Genomic DNA, 14,234 nt, shown 5'->3' on the forward strand with positions numbered 1-14,234 from the left:
GCACATTCTCTCATGTGTATTATACATATATAAAACGCTCAACTATAATGCCAATCCTGATCTCAAAAGCTTCATAGAAGGTTGTAACAGAACCCATGAGCACCACACCAGAAATAAATACAGTTTTGATATTCCTAGAGTACGACTTAATCAAACTAGAAATGCTCTACAAATCAAAGGGCCCAGAATGTGGAATGACCTTCCCGACCATGTTAAAGACTGTACCTCTCTCAACCAGTTTAAGTTAAAAACGAAGCTATACCTAATAAATTCCCTGTAACCTACCTTACCCTTCTATTGTCAACCAATGTCTGTTTTTCTTTAAAGAGCGCTGTTTGTCGACATATTTGTATTTGTGCTGCTTTTTCATCTATGTTTTCATTTCTTGTTTTCATCTACTCATTATGCTCAATTAGTATTAAGCTTGTCATTTAAGTTTATCATGCCCGAAACGCTTTGCGTAATTGTGGCTTTAGGCATTGTATGTACTAGCTCTATCTATAAGTCCACCAATCTTTGTAAAAATTTCTTGTATGTATGTACCTTACCTAAATAAACATTATTATTTTTATTATTATTATTATTATTACTTCAGGTATAATCACCGATAGCACTACAGACCATTACCCCACATTTCTCTTAACTAACAATAGCAAACCACCTCTAGAGTCAAGGGAGTTAAGTTTTAGGCTGCACAATGAAACTGCTATAGACAATTTTATAACTGCTGCTGATAATGTCAACTGGGAGTCCGAGTTAGGTAACATAGGGGACATCAACCTAGCAGTGCAATCTTTTCTTCAAAAAACTCTTGGCCTTTATAACACCCACTGTTTCATGCTTACTAAACAAGTCACAACCAAAAGGCTTAACAATCCCTGGCTTACAAAGGGAATACTTAAATCCATTAATAAAAAACATAACCTTGAGAAGAAGTATAGGTTAGGAATTGTCTCCAAAGAATTCTCAAAGAATTACTCATTATTGCTATCTAAGATAATTAGACGAGCCAAAACTAAATACTACGAAGATAAATTTACCCAAATAAAGAGCAACATTAAAAAAACTTGGAGCACAATTTCACAAATATTGGGATTAAAGAAGATTTTAAATAACAAACCAACACTCCTGTCCAATAGCGATGGTCAGCTTTCAGCCCCAGATTCTGCTATATATATTGAGTTCAATAGGTTCTTCTCTTCCATTGGGTCATCCCTTGCAAATGATATTCCATCTTCCAGTACTGACGTTAAGGACTATCTTACAGGTAACTATCCACAGTCTCTGTACCTAAAGCCTATTAATTCCACTGACGTCAATGAGATAATCCTTTCCCTTAAAACCAAGTCTAGTGCCCTTGAGGAGATACCAACTTTAATTTACAAAAAAGCCTCCAGATCTTGAGCCCCTGCTATTGCATTGCTCTTCAACAAGTCACTTGAACTCCAAACCTTTCCAGATATTCTAAAAAAAGCGAGAGTTAGTTAGTTTAGTTTAGTTCATTTATTATGCACCCCATACCCATCTTGTGGGCGGTAGTGGAAAGGGTTACAGAGGCACATAATGGGCTCAGGGACTGAACCCCACAATTCATTTAGCTAAGCAAGTTACAATCTTGATGAGCTAGTTACAAAATTCAATATAAGTCGTCACATCAACAATGGGTTCGAGATCGACCTCAAGTACAGGTTCTAAATTAAGCAACTGACATATGTGGAGAGCAAGTGTCAAAATTTATATGTTTGTCCTGCACACCGCCCCCCCATCCAATGGGCAGCGGTGGATAGGTTACAATAGGTAGGTTTTGATATTTCTAGAGTACGACTTAATCAAACTAGAAATGCTCTACAAATCAGGGGGCCCAGAATGTGGAATGACCTTCCCAACCATGTTAAAGACTGTACCTCTCTCAACCAGTTTAAGTTAAAAACGAAGCTATACCTAATAAATTTCCTGTAACCTACCTTACCCCTCTATTGTCAACCAATGTCTGTTTTTTTTTTAAAGAGCGCTGTTTGTCGACATAATTTTATTTGTTTTGCTTTTTCATCTATGTTTTCATTTCTTGTTTTCATTCTACTCATTATGCTCAATTAGTATTAAGCTTGTCATTTAAGTTTATCATGCCCGAAACGCTTTGCGTAATAGTGGCTTTAGGCATTGTATGTACTAGCTCTACCTATAAGTCAACCAATCTTTGTAAAAATTTATTGTATGTATGTACCTTACCTAAATAAACATTTTATTTTATTTTTTTATTTTATAATCACTTACTACCTACAGTTAGCAAACTGGGGATATTTGGCTAAAATTTCTGGTAGCAGATCATTTTGAATGAAATATTGACAAATAGCTGGAACATTGGTTATAGAATTGTTTCTAAATTCACGTATCTTTTCGCATCAAATCAAATCAAATCAAATCAAATGTTTATTTAGGTAAGGTACATACATACAAGAGATTTTACAAAGAGTGATGGATTTATAGATAGGGCTAGTACATACAATGCCTAAAGCCACTATTACGCAAAGCGTTTCGGGCATGAAAAACTTAAATGACTAAAGCTTAATACTAATTGAGCATAAAGAGTAAACTGAAAACATGGAATGAAAACATAGCTGAAAAAGCAGCACAAATACAATTCTGTCGACAAACAGCGCTCTTTAAAAAAAAAACAGACATTGGTTGACAATAGAGGGGTAAGGTAGGTTACAGGGAATTTATTAGGTATAGCTTCGTTTTTATCTTAAACTGGTTGAGAGAGGTACAGTCTTTAACATGGTTGGGAAGGTCATTCCACAATCTGGGTCCCTTGATTTGTAGAGCATTTCTAGTTTGATTAAGTCGTACTCTAGGAATATCAAAACTGAATTTATTTCTGGTGTGGTGCTCATGGGTTCTGTTACAACCTTCTATGAAGCTTTTGAGGTCAGGATTGGCATTACAGTTTAGCGTTTTATATATGTATAATACACATGAGAGAATGTGCAGTGACTTAATGTCTAACATATTCAGAGATTTGAGTAGGGGTACCGAGTGATGTCTGGGGCCAGAGTTGGATATTGTCCTAATAGCAGCTTTGTGTTGAGTAATTAGATGACGTAAATGATTTTGGGTAGTAGAACAAATCTATAGAGTGTCACACCTTCCCTGATATCCTCAAAAAAGCAAGAGTAACGCCAGTCCATAAAGGAGGCAATCCGGCGGACATAAACAATATAGACCAATATCAATTCTACCCATTCTATCAAAAATATTTGAAAAAATTATTTACAAACAGCTCTATTCCTACCTCGTAAAATTCGACATACTCAGCTCCTGCCAGTTCGGTTTCCGGTCCCAAAAGAGCACCAACGATGCAATCATTAGTCTCCTTGACGTTATCTACTCACCCCTTGACAAAAATGAGTTTCCGATTGGACTCTTCATTGACCTAAGAAAAGCCTTTGATACTGTCAATCACAACTACCTATTACTTAAACTCCAGGATTATGGAATCCGAGGCCTTGCCCTTGACTACATCCGATCCTATCTTAGTGACAGACACCAATATGTAACCATCAATGATACAACTTCTTCCACTCTACCAATTACCGTTGGAGTGCCACAGGGCAGTATCTTAGGAACTCTTCTATTTCTTATATATATAAACGATCTGCCTAATGTCTCTAATATTCTCAAACCTATATTGTTTGCTGACGATACTACCCTTATCTATTCAGACCTCAACCCACGTACACTAAATAATGTTGTGAATAATGAATTAAAAAAAGTCCACTTATGGATGTCACCCAACAAACTAACATTAAACATCGAAAAGACTTACTACATCTTATTTGGAAGCAAATCATCAAATACAATTCAGCTACAGATAGACAACATTAACATCAGTAATAAAAATGATGGCAAGTTTCTTGGCCTATTCCTAGACAAGAGACTCAACTTCAGTACCCACATTCAACACATAACTAAGAAAGTCTCTAAGACAGTTGGTATACTCTCCAAAATCAGATATTATGTTCCTAACTCTGCTCTCCTCTCACTATATTATGCACTAATCTACCCCTATCTAAATTATGGTATCTGTGCATGGGGGTCTACCACTGCAAACCACCTTAAGCCCATCATCACGCAGCAAAAATCTGCTATCAGAATAATAACTAACTCTGCTTTCAGACAACACTCAGCTCCCTTGTTTAAAACCCCTAAACTTGCTAAATATTAACTCCCTCCACACATTCTCTTGTGTCAACTACATTTACAAAACCCTGTTCTTAAATGCAAACCATGCTCTGAAACTCTCCCTGGACAGATGTAATAGGACCCATTATCACCACACCAGAAATAAATATCTCTTTGATATCCCCAGGGTCAAACTTAATCTGTGTAAACACTCTATGCAAATTAAGGGACCTAGTCTATGGAACTCACTCCCTAGTGAATTGAAAAACTGTAAAACTTTTGCCTTATTTAAAAGCAAAACCAAAAAGTACCTAATTTCATCTTCTTAGTTTCCTACACTGAGCTTTAAATGTGTTCTGTACCTAGTGTTACCCAATCTCCTAATTTTTATGTATTTAACCCAAACAACCTTATCATTGTGTTCATTGCTGTCTTCTTTTATGTGCTAGCCATACTTAAATCTCTGAATATGTTAGACATTAAGTCACTGCACATTCTCTCATGTGTATTATACATATATCAAACGCTAAACTATAATGCCAATCCTGATCTCAAAAGCTTCATAGAAGGTTGTATCAGAACCCATGAGCATCACACCAGAAATAAATACAGTTTTGATATTCCTAGAGTACGACTTAATCAAACTAGAAATGCTCTACAAATCAAGGGGCCCAGAATGTGGAATGACCTTCCCAACCATGTTAAAGACTGTACCTCTCTCAACCAGTTTAAGTTAAAAGCGAAGCTATACCTAATAAATTCCCTGTAACCTACCTTACCCTTCTATTGTCAACCAATGTCTGTTTTTTTCTTTAAAGAGCGCTGTTTGTCGACATAATTGTATTTGTGCTGCTTTTTCATCTATGTTTTCATTTCTTGTTTTCATTCTACTCATTATGCTCAATTAGTATTAAGCTTGTCATTTAAGTTTATCATGCCCGAAACGCTTTGCGTAATAGTGGCTTTAGGGATTGTATGTACTAGCTATACCTATAAGTTAAACAATACTTGTAAATATTTATTGTATGTATGTACCTTACCTAAATCAAATTGTATTGTATTGTATTGTATTGTATATGCTGTATTGTGCCTACTAATTTTTGTCAACTACCATTCAAGCTGTCATTGCAATCAATCTGAGCTACCTATGTGCTTTAATATACTGTACCCACAATTTTCTCTCATCTTTTTTTTTCTTGCCATGTAACTGTTATCATTTTTTTATAAATTTTGCAAGTATTTACCTACTTAAAATTTTCTGAGATTAAGGACCTGCCTGAAACGCTGCGCGTACTAGTGGCTTTACAAGATTGTAATTACCATATTATGTATCCTCACATTCCCAATGTACCTTCTTGTATTTGCATAAATAAATAAATAAATAAATAAATAAATGCTGTTATGGAAATAGTCAACTTGAGGGTTATTTTGAAGACCCAGGTCAATATTGAAATCACCTCCTAGAATGATGTGATTTCTGTTGAGATTGTTATTTATGATAAGATTCCTTAACGTTGTCTGAGAATGAAGCTATGTTGGTATTAGGGAATCTATAGATGGCACCGATAGTCAGGGAGGATTTAAGAACACTGTTTTCCCAAAAACGGTGGGTTTTCTGAGTGGAAGAGAAAACGTATGTCTGGAAGCTGACTTTAACCGCCCCAAGCTGCGCCCGCAACGAGCCGAGGTTATATAAACCTGACAGAGACTGCGTGACCCTCTTCCCGACAAATCAGCAGCTGCTCTCTTACAAAACACCCACCCTCCTCCCGGGATCCTCTGCATCCTCTGTTTTATTTTTGAAAGGGACTGGCCCACAGACGGCCTCAGGGGCACTTGCTCTAGCAAGGCTAAGCATTTGCTGTATCTTTGGGGGTGCTCCGCCGGAACCCCCAAAGTGATAAGCCTGCAGATAGCTAAGAAATATTCCCATGAATTGTAATTAGTGTAATTAAATTAATGCAACTTTCATTTACTACCTATGGATGTAGTTATTAATTGTAATTGATTTCTACTTTATCATTAAGGATTATTCATTATAATTATTCCTTAATACTTTATTGTTATGCACTAGTCAATAATTATTTATCATTCATCCTAATTAGCTATTTGATTCATTAAAAATAATTGCTTATCATTATACTATTTGTTATTATTATTATTTATTATATAATAATAATTACTTTATTATTTATTAATTTGTTATTTATTAATTTATTATTTATTAATTTATTATATATTAATTTATTATTTACCATTATAAAATAGTCCCCAATCTGAGCACGTTTTCTTCCAACCTCAGAAAAAGGGATTTACTGGAGAACTTGCCAAAGGTATTTTCACATATAGTCGTCTCTATCACTAATGACCCTATTGCAGATGAAGGTATCTTTGTAATATATTGCTTTGCCACCTCCTTTTTTATTAGGCCTGCAGTTATGAATGGCTTTATAACCAGCTAAGTTGTAGAGTTGGGTATAGCCTTTACTTAGCCAAGTTTCTGTTAAAATGATGAATGATAATTTAGTACCTAGTGCTGTGAGTAGTGCATTTATATCATGAAAATGTTTACCAAGTGATCTAACATTTTCGTTGTAAACTGATAAGCAGGTGCTATTTAGGAGTTTGTTTTTTGCAAGATTTGCTGTGTAATACCTGCAATAATGATGATCAATGTGCTGATTTGTGGATATGAGAGATTTCGATCAGTATCATCATGCTATGCTATCATGCTATGTACTCTCATAAACCCAATGAAACTTCTAGTATAAATATAAATAAATAAATAAATATTAGTAACCCTCAAGCAAATAAAATAAATATCATAGTTACCCCAAAATTTGCTCTCCGAAGAAAATGTTATTATAACTATGGGACTTTAAGCGTCTCCCCGCTCTAACACTGATCAACAATAACAACCTTTGAGTGTCCCCGCGTCAGCATAAAGGGAAAATCTCCCACATCAAGTCTAACTAAGAAACACACCTCAAATCATATTTAACTGTCAACATTGACTCGTCTCCCAACTTCACCACTCGTGCAGTCATCCGGAGTCGAGAACAGACAAACTGAACCTGTCATAAAAATGAAAATTCACCACTGTCCAGAGTGTGGGAAGGGATTCACTCGTTCTAACTATATGAAGGCTCATAGGATGGTGCATTCGGGTGATAAACCTTATGAGTGTCCGGAGTGTGGGAAAAAATTTAATCATCATGGAAATATGAAAACTCACAGGAAGGTGCATTCGGGTGAAAAACGTCATGAGTGTCCAGAATGTGGGAAGAGATTCAGTCGTCTTAGAGATATGAAGACTCACAGAATGGCGCACACTGGTGATAAGCCTCACCAGTGTCCAGAGTGTGGGAAAAGATTCAGTCATCATGGAAATATGAAGAAGCACAGGATGGTACATAGTGGTGATAAATCTCATGTGTGTCCAGAGTGTGGAAAGAGTTTCAGTCATCTTGGAAATATGAATAAGCACAGGATGGTGCATTCAGGTGATAAACCTTACGAATGTCCAGAGTGTGAGAAGAAATTCAGTCGTCTTGGACATGTGGAAAGGCACAGGGTTGTGCATTCAGGTGAAAGACCTTTTGAGTGTGCCGAGTGTGGCAGAAGATTTAGACAACGTGGAACTATAATACAGCACATGTTAGTACATACGAGTGATCAACCTCACAAGTGCCCTGAGTGTGGGAAGAGATTCAATCGTCTTCAGCATATGAAGAGGCACAGGAAGTTACATTCGGGTGACAGGCTAAACATTTTGACTGTGGAAGATGATTCAGAGAATGTCGAAATATAAAAAGGCACAAAGCACTTCATTAACCATTAAACCGCTAAGGGCTTTTTGGCCTGCAATACTGCCAGGTGCAACCCCCCAAAAAAAAAAAAAATTTTACAAAAATTCTTTCGTCTTATAAGTGTTCATTTGTGTTCCACAATCACTGGAAAAAGAATAAAAAATCGTATGTGGCATATTTTGGCTGCAATAGGGCAGGAGAAATCTGGCTCCCCCCAAAAAATAAAAGAGGCGTTAACAGAGCAGGTGTCAGACGAGGTCTGCTCCGCCCAAGCTGTCAGGCAGGAGTTGCCACAAAGATATTATTACTTAATTACTTCAATGTCTCTGATTGACTTTTTCTTAGTTTTTGCAGTAATATTATTCAATAGTACATAGTGTATTATATTTATATAATAAAATGTGTGAACCATCACTATACTCAAAATTATGGTGTGCATACTAGTGATTCAATTATTATGTTCATAAAACAATAAACAAATAGTTTTGCTGTTATTACACTAGTATACACAGGTTATATGTAAGTATCTGCATGTTTTGGTCACCATAACAAAAAACTTAGTTGGTATGGTGAGTCAAAATGCAACGAGGAGTAGCCACCACACCTGCCAGCCAGCCACTGGCCGCCACTCCCTTCCTCACCTCACCCGCCAACAATCTCCTCGCACCATACTGTTATTGCTTTTATTCACTATATGCAGACATTATATATAAGTACATGTTTTGTTCACCATAACTTCATCTAAGCTGGTATGGTGAGTTAGGCAATAACAGAGGTCACCACACATAGTCAGCTAACGCTCCCTGCCCTCCCTCACTCGTTCAAGACCAAACACACTAACATTCCTCCTCCAACCATACTATTTGTAGTGTTATTACACTATATGCACACATTATATATAAGTATCTACGTGTTTTATTCACCATAACTGTACAACTAAGCTGATATGGTGCCCAAACAGCATAATGGCCACCATTACACTGCATGACAAGTCATGCAGATAATGCCACCTTCCTTGCAATAATGGCTCCTCCCAACATACTCCTTTTGTTGTTATTACACTCTATACACACACATATATAAGTATCTACATTTGTGCTCGCCATAGCGAACCATTAAGCTCGTATAGTGAGTCCAGACAGTCAAAGGTAGACACACAGAATCAGTAGACAATGCTACCTCCCTCCCCACCAAGATTTCTCCTCCCACCACAGCACTATTTATCACCACAATCCTGCTATTATCAGAATCCTGGTCATTTTTATCACAGGGGTCTTCTGTAATACTATCATCGCTAAATAATAGCATGTACATATATATTTTGACATTTTTAGGCGATGCTGTAGTCACAAGCTGAACATCAGTGCTGTGAGCTCATGCTGGGTGCGCCAGCCTTGGTGGCTCACTCAGAACTGAGGCTCTCACACCCGGATATGTTACCCACGATTTTTTTCTAGGTGGCATGTGTTTACTATCGGTTGTGGCTAGACTATAGCTACCCCTATCCCTCGCGGGGCATTTAAAATCGTGCGCTATACCCCCAATCGTATATGCATGTATTGCGCAGTTTTGGGAAAGTTACTCCCATCGTATATGTATGTATTGTGCGGTTTAAGGGTTAATTAACCATTCGTCCAATTAATCTTACCAGAACAAATGGGGAGGACCTTTGACAAGCCACCAGCTTCCTGTCTTCATTGAGGCCACTAAAGTTTTAGTGGCCCTCAGGTAAATACATTTTGGAAACAGTGCATTTGATCTTGAAAATACTGAGCTATCACCTTGTCAGTTGGACATCCTACCAAGGTATTTTTGTTTTCCTTGACAAATATCCTTCGCATTTGAAGTGAAAAGTCTGCAACATAAGGTATTGAGTTTTTAATATTTTGTTCTTTTACGGAATTTAGACGCTCTTCATGGACCATGCATCATGGAAGCTACCAGTATAGAAACCATATTCTCCTCATAGTGTAAGCAAGCATGAGGGGAAACTCAGTGCAGAAGTTAGATGCTCCTCATAGACAAAGCAAGCACAAGGGAAGCTGTCAGAAAAACATTAAATCATTCATATGGAAACGAATATTTCGGTATCTTAACCAAGTATGAATAAACAAAGTTTTGATTGTCTGTTTTGAATATTTATGTGAATAATAATGTGCTTGCTATTTTGGTTCTCTTAAGAAATATTTAAAAATATTATATATTCTCTGATATAATTATAATAATAATAATAGTAATAATTTTTATTCAAAAGAATGTGTGTACAAATAACATAAGAGTTATGTACAATTGTAGGGAGAGAAGTTACACATACAGTACTTATGAAGCCACTATTTTGCAAAGTGCCTTAAGTGTGGTGTGTGTTAGTGCCTTTGCAGGAATGTAAAAATACCAATACAGTATTATGTAAATGCATAAACCCATTGTACCTAATTGTAAATAAATTATTATTATTATAAAGCATTATGGGTATTGGGCATTTATTTGTATTAATCATTTTAGCAAGCATGAGGGAAGTGAGTAGAAAACAGTTTGAAATGTACTAAAGATGAGACCATTTGCTTCACAAAAAAAAAATATGAAAATAATTTCCATCCTGGAATTTAAAGCTCAAACTGATTTTAATTTTTGTATAGGTCTATTTTTTTAATTTTAATGCTCTGATAATTGAGAAAAAATTTGTGTGCTTTGCAAAATTTCATCTTGCTTTGTGACTAATATAAATCACTTCAAAATTTATATTAGTCAGATTTTAATTTATTTAAATTAGAATGTGTCATTTATATAGGCTAGCATTAGATAATCTTATTAGTCTAGCATAAATTCAGTATATTGGTTCAAGTATGGCATTTATATTTTTTCAAGTCAGACATATTTATCAATAGCAGTCTTTCCTATGTCCAAGTAGTTATATTAGCGTTAATTTGGTATTTATATTTATCAGAGTCAGAAGTATGTATTGTATTATTCTTGCCTATCTTCAGCAGTTTGGCTATATTAACCTGACTGGTATTTATATTATTCCGAATCAGGACAATTACTGTACATTAACCTGAATCTTGTATTTTTTAAACCAATATTATGCATTTATATTGATGTGACTCTAGAATTTATATTATACATCATGTGGAATATTTCATTCAAGGTAATTTAGCCTAGGCTTAATTACTGCTAGTACTGTATTTATATGCCTGAATCTGTTTTTTTTTATTAATTCAAAAGAATGGATGCTCTTAAGTTTAAGTATTGCATAATTGTTAGCAGGTAAGTCGTCTATGTTTTGATTGGTCACCTTGAGATGGTTTCGGTGCTTAGTGTCCCCGTGGCCCGGTCCTCGACCAGGCCTCCTCGTTGCTGGACTGGTCAACCAGGTTGTTGGACACGGCTGCTGGTCAATTAATTTCTTGTCCTGATGGATGTGAATTATGTGTAGTTAGTATTTATTTAGGTTTTATCATTATTTTATATTATTTAATACTTGTAGATAGAATGTTGTGTAATACTTGACTCTTAATTATATAGAACCTGTTAATTATTATATAGAGCTTATTTGGCAATTTTCTTAAGGGGCCAATAGAAAGTTTATTAAAAGTTGTTCAATGTCAACCAATATTTTTTGATTAGGTGTACATGAAAAGGGCTACAATTGTACCAAGTTTCAGTACTGCAGCCTAAATAGAAAGGGAGATTTTTTTTGTGTGTATGTTTTTTCAACGAATATTACACATTTTCAAGTGGATATTCAGGACCACACCTTTCAGATATAATCATTCTATGACATTTTTCTGACACATTAGCATATAATAAAAGATATCATGTCAATTAGTTTCCAAAACATTTTTAGTTTTCCTTATACAAGTAGTCAAAGTTCCCCCCAAAAATCATGCAAAAATATCATGTTTATTGCTATTATAAAATCAATAAATGAACTTAGAAACACAAATTGACATGAATTTGTAGACTTACACTCTACATATAATGTGTAAGTTTCATGTAAATTGAATAAAAATTAAATGGGAAATAAAACACGTATGTTACTTGAAAATAATTAAGTAAAAAATAAAATCTAAGGGGCTGCCATCTGTAACTGAGGTTGACATCAACCAATTTCTTCCAAAGTTGGCACCTTTACAGATAGGCATACGTGCAGTCAGGTGTATAAGTTTCATGCAAATTGTCCAATAAAAACAACAACAAATTGAAAATAAAAAACAAAAAACTATTATTTTTAATGGATTTCTTTATTAATAAAACTAATTATAATTTTTTTTAATATATGTTATTGTGATAGCTGAGAGTCATAGACATGATTTCAGTTGACACTTGTTTGATAATCGTTTTTTACCATTTTGGAAATTTTTTTACACCTACTTCAATATTTTTTTCTCCCTATTTATGCTACGATGCTGAGACTTGGACCAGATGAAACTCTTTTCATATACAACTCATCAAAAAAGTTTGATTGAAATCGAAACCAGTATTAATTTTTGGCATATTTGATTCTATTGGCCCCTTTACATACAATGTCAACATCCACTCACTATAACAAGAAGCATTATAGTACTTGACAACTGTTCTTTCACTGAAACTATAAATACTCGCCTAGTTGTGCTTGCAGGGGTTGAACTTTGACACTGTGGTCCCACCTCTCGACTATCATTCAACTGGTGTACAGGGTTATAGAACTTATTTGAAAATTGTCTAAACATATAAGGTCACACCATCCACTCACTGTAGCTTGAAATGTTACAGAACTTAGTTAACAGTTGTCCCTACATACAAGGTCAATGGTAACTCATTGCAACTAAAATTGTTCACTTAATTATTTCATAAATGAGCTTCATGTAACATTGTTTATTTATCCTTTGAGGGTTCTTCAATATTTCAATCCCAGAGTTATTAAAGTTATAATTCCTACTTATTTGGGGAATTTGAAAAGCTACATTTTCTATTTGATTTTTGGAAAGAGAGACAGCCAAGTGATTACCTGACTGAGATGTACGTACTGGGATTTGGTGGGTATTAGAGGGCTGCTGGTGTACCTTTTGGGTGTCTGGTCCTTGCTCTGCTGAATGTCACTAAAACACACTGCATTTTTACCCAAATGGGCTTGAGTTTAGAAGGGGGGCCATTATCATACTTTAGACAAGCCATGACTTTGGTTACCCAGAGTTCACAGGACTCCTGATACCTTTATTGTCTGGGGGTCACTGGGTGTTGACAGATAATCTTCAAGTACGTTTGCTGTATTGGGGTGTCTAGTGGTTACTTTTCCTGGGAGATTCCAGAGACTGCCAAGTGTCTGCCTAACATTGATTATCTGGCATAAGGCACAGCAGTTTTCTGCCAGCAGGTAATGTATAAGTAATTATCAGAAGAAGGCACCCTGCTAGGAAGACTGTAGCACTGTGTGTTACTGCATATTTAAATGGTACTAAATATCACTCGAGTTGCCATCTTGAGAAGAAAAGGATATAAGGTGAACAATATCAAAGGTATTGGAATCGCCAAGGATTCCAGTAAGAGCACTGCAACTTAGCCGAAGCTCTTTCCAAGTGCCTGTTCCAAGCAAGCAAGTGCAAGTGGCAGGAGGAAGGTCAAGGAATACGGTCACTTTTAAGTGCACAGTTTATTACCTGCAATGCCAGCCCAACAATCCTGACATCAGTCATAGGATTGCAGAATGAATGACCAGGTAGAAATCCATATAAGGAAGGCCTTTCTGGAAATGTTATTTATGGAGGCAGTGTCCACAAGTTCATTCGAGCTAAGTCCAATGTGGATGGGAAACCAGTAAAATTAAAGCATTTTATATCTACTAGAGATAAAATAATCAGTACAGTTGGATTTCAACGAACGAACGATGCATTTGGTAAAAAGGCAATGATCTCGTTTATTTCTGGTGAGAATTCGTGTTGCTTTCTTGAACTCTTTTTCAACGGTATGAAGGTTTCCCCCAAGACAGTGTTCTGAGCACTATGGCTGCTCTAAATAATCTCCCTTCCTTTCTTCCTTCCTGACATTTTCTCGGCTCTTTATTTATTTATTAATTAATGTACAAGAAGGTATATTGAATTTATGAGAATACATAGCATTGATGTTTTTACATTTTTGTAAAGCCACTAGCACGCATAGCATTTTGGGCAGGTTTCCTTAATCTAACATGATAATTTAAAGTAGGCAATTTCTAGCAAAGTTGAAAATTTGTTTACATGTACATTGTATGAAAATTTGACAGATCAG

General features: G+C 35.7%; 1 protein-coding gene and 1 long non-coding RNA gene across 2 annotated transcripts in view; one reads left to right on the top strand and one right to left on the bottom strand.

Moving 5' to 3' along the window:
• The first annotated feature begins 7,336 nt into the window (after positions 1-7,336).
• Positions 7,337-7,993, top strand: LOC138353712 (zinc finger protein 253-like). Its single transcript, XM_069307097.1, has one exon. The coding sequence runs from the start codon at positions 7,337-7,339 to the stop codon at positions 7,991-7,993; it is 657 nt and encodes a 218-aa protein (XP_069163198.1).
• Positions 7,994-10,219: 2,226 nt separating this feature from the next.
• Positions 10,220-14,234, bottom strand: part of LOC138353672 (uncharacterized) — a 35,739-nt gene continuing 31,724 nt past the window's right edge. Inside the window, exon 3 of the long non-coding RNA XR_011223233.1 lies at positions 10,220-11,400. This is a non-coding gene — a long non-coding RNA (uncharacterized lncRNA). The remainder of the gene's footprint in view (positions 11,401-14,234) is intronic.

Source organism: Procambarus clarkii, chromosome 59 (assembly GCF_040958095.1).
Source record: "Procambarus clarkii isolate CNS0578487 chromosome 59, FALCON_Pclarkii_2.0, whole genome shotgun sequence".
NCBI classification, from domain to species: Eukaryota; Metazoa; Arthropoda; class Malacostraca; order Decapoda; family Cambaridae; genus Procambarus; species Procambarus clarkii.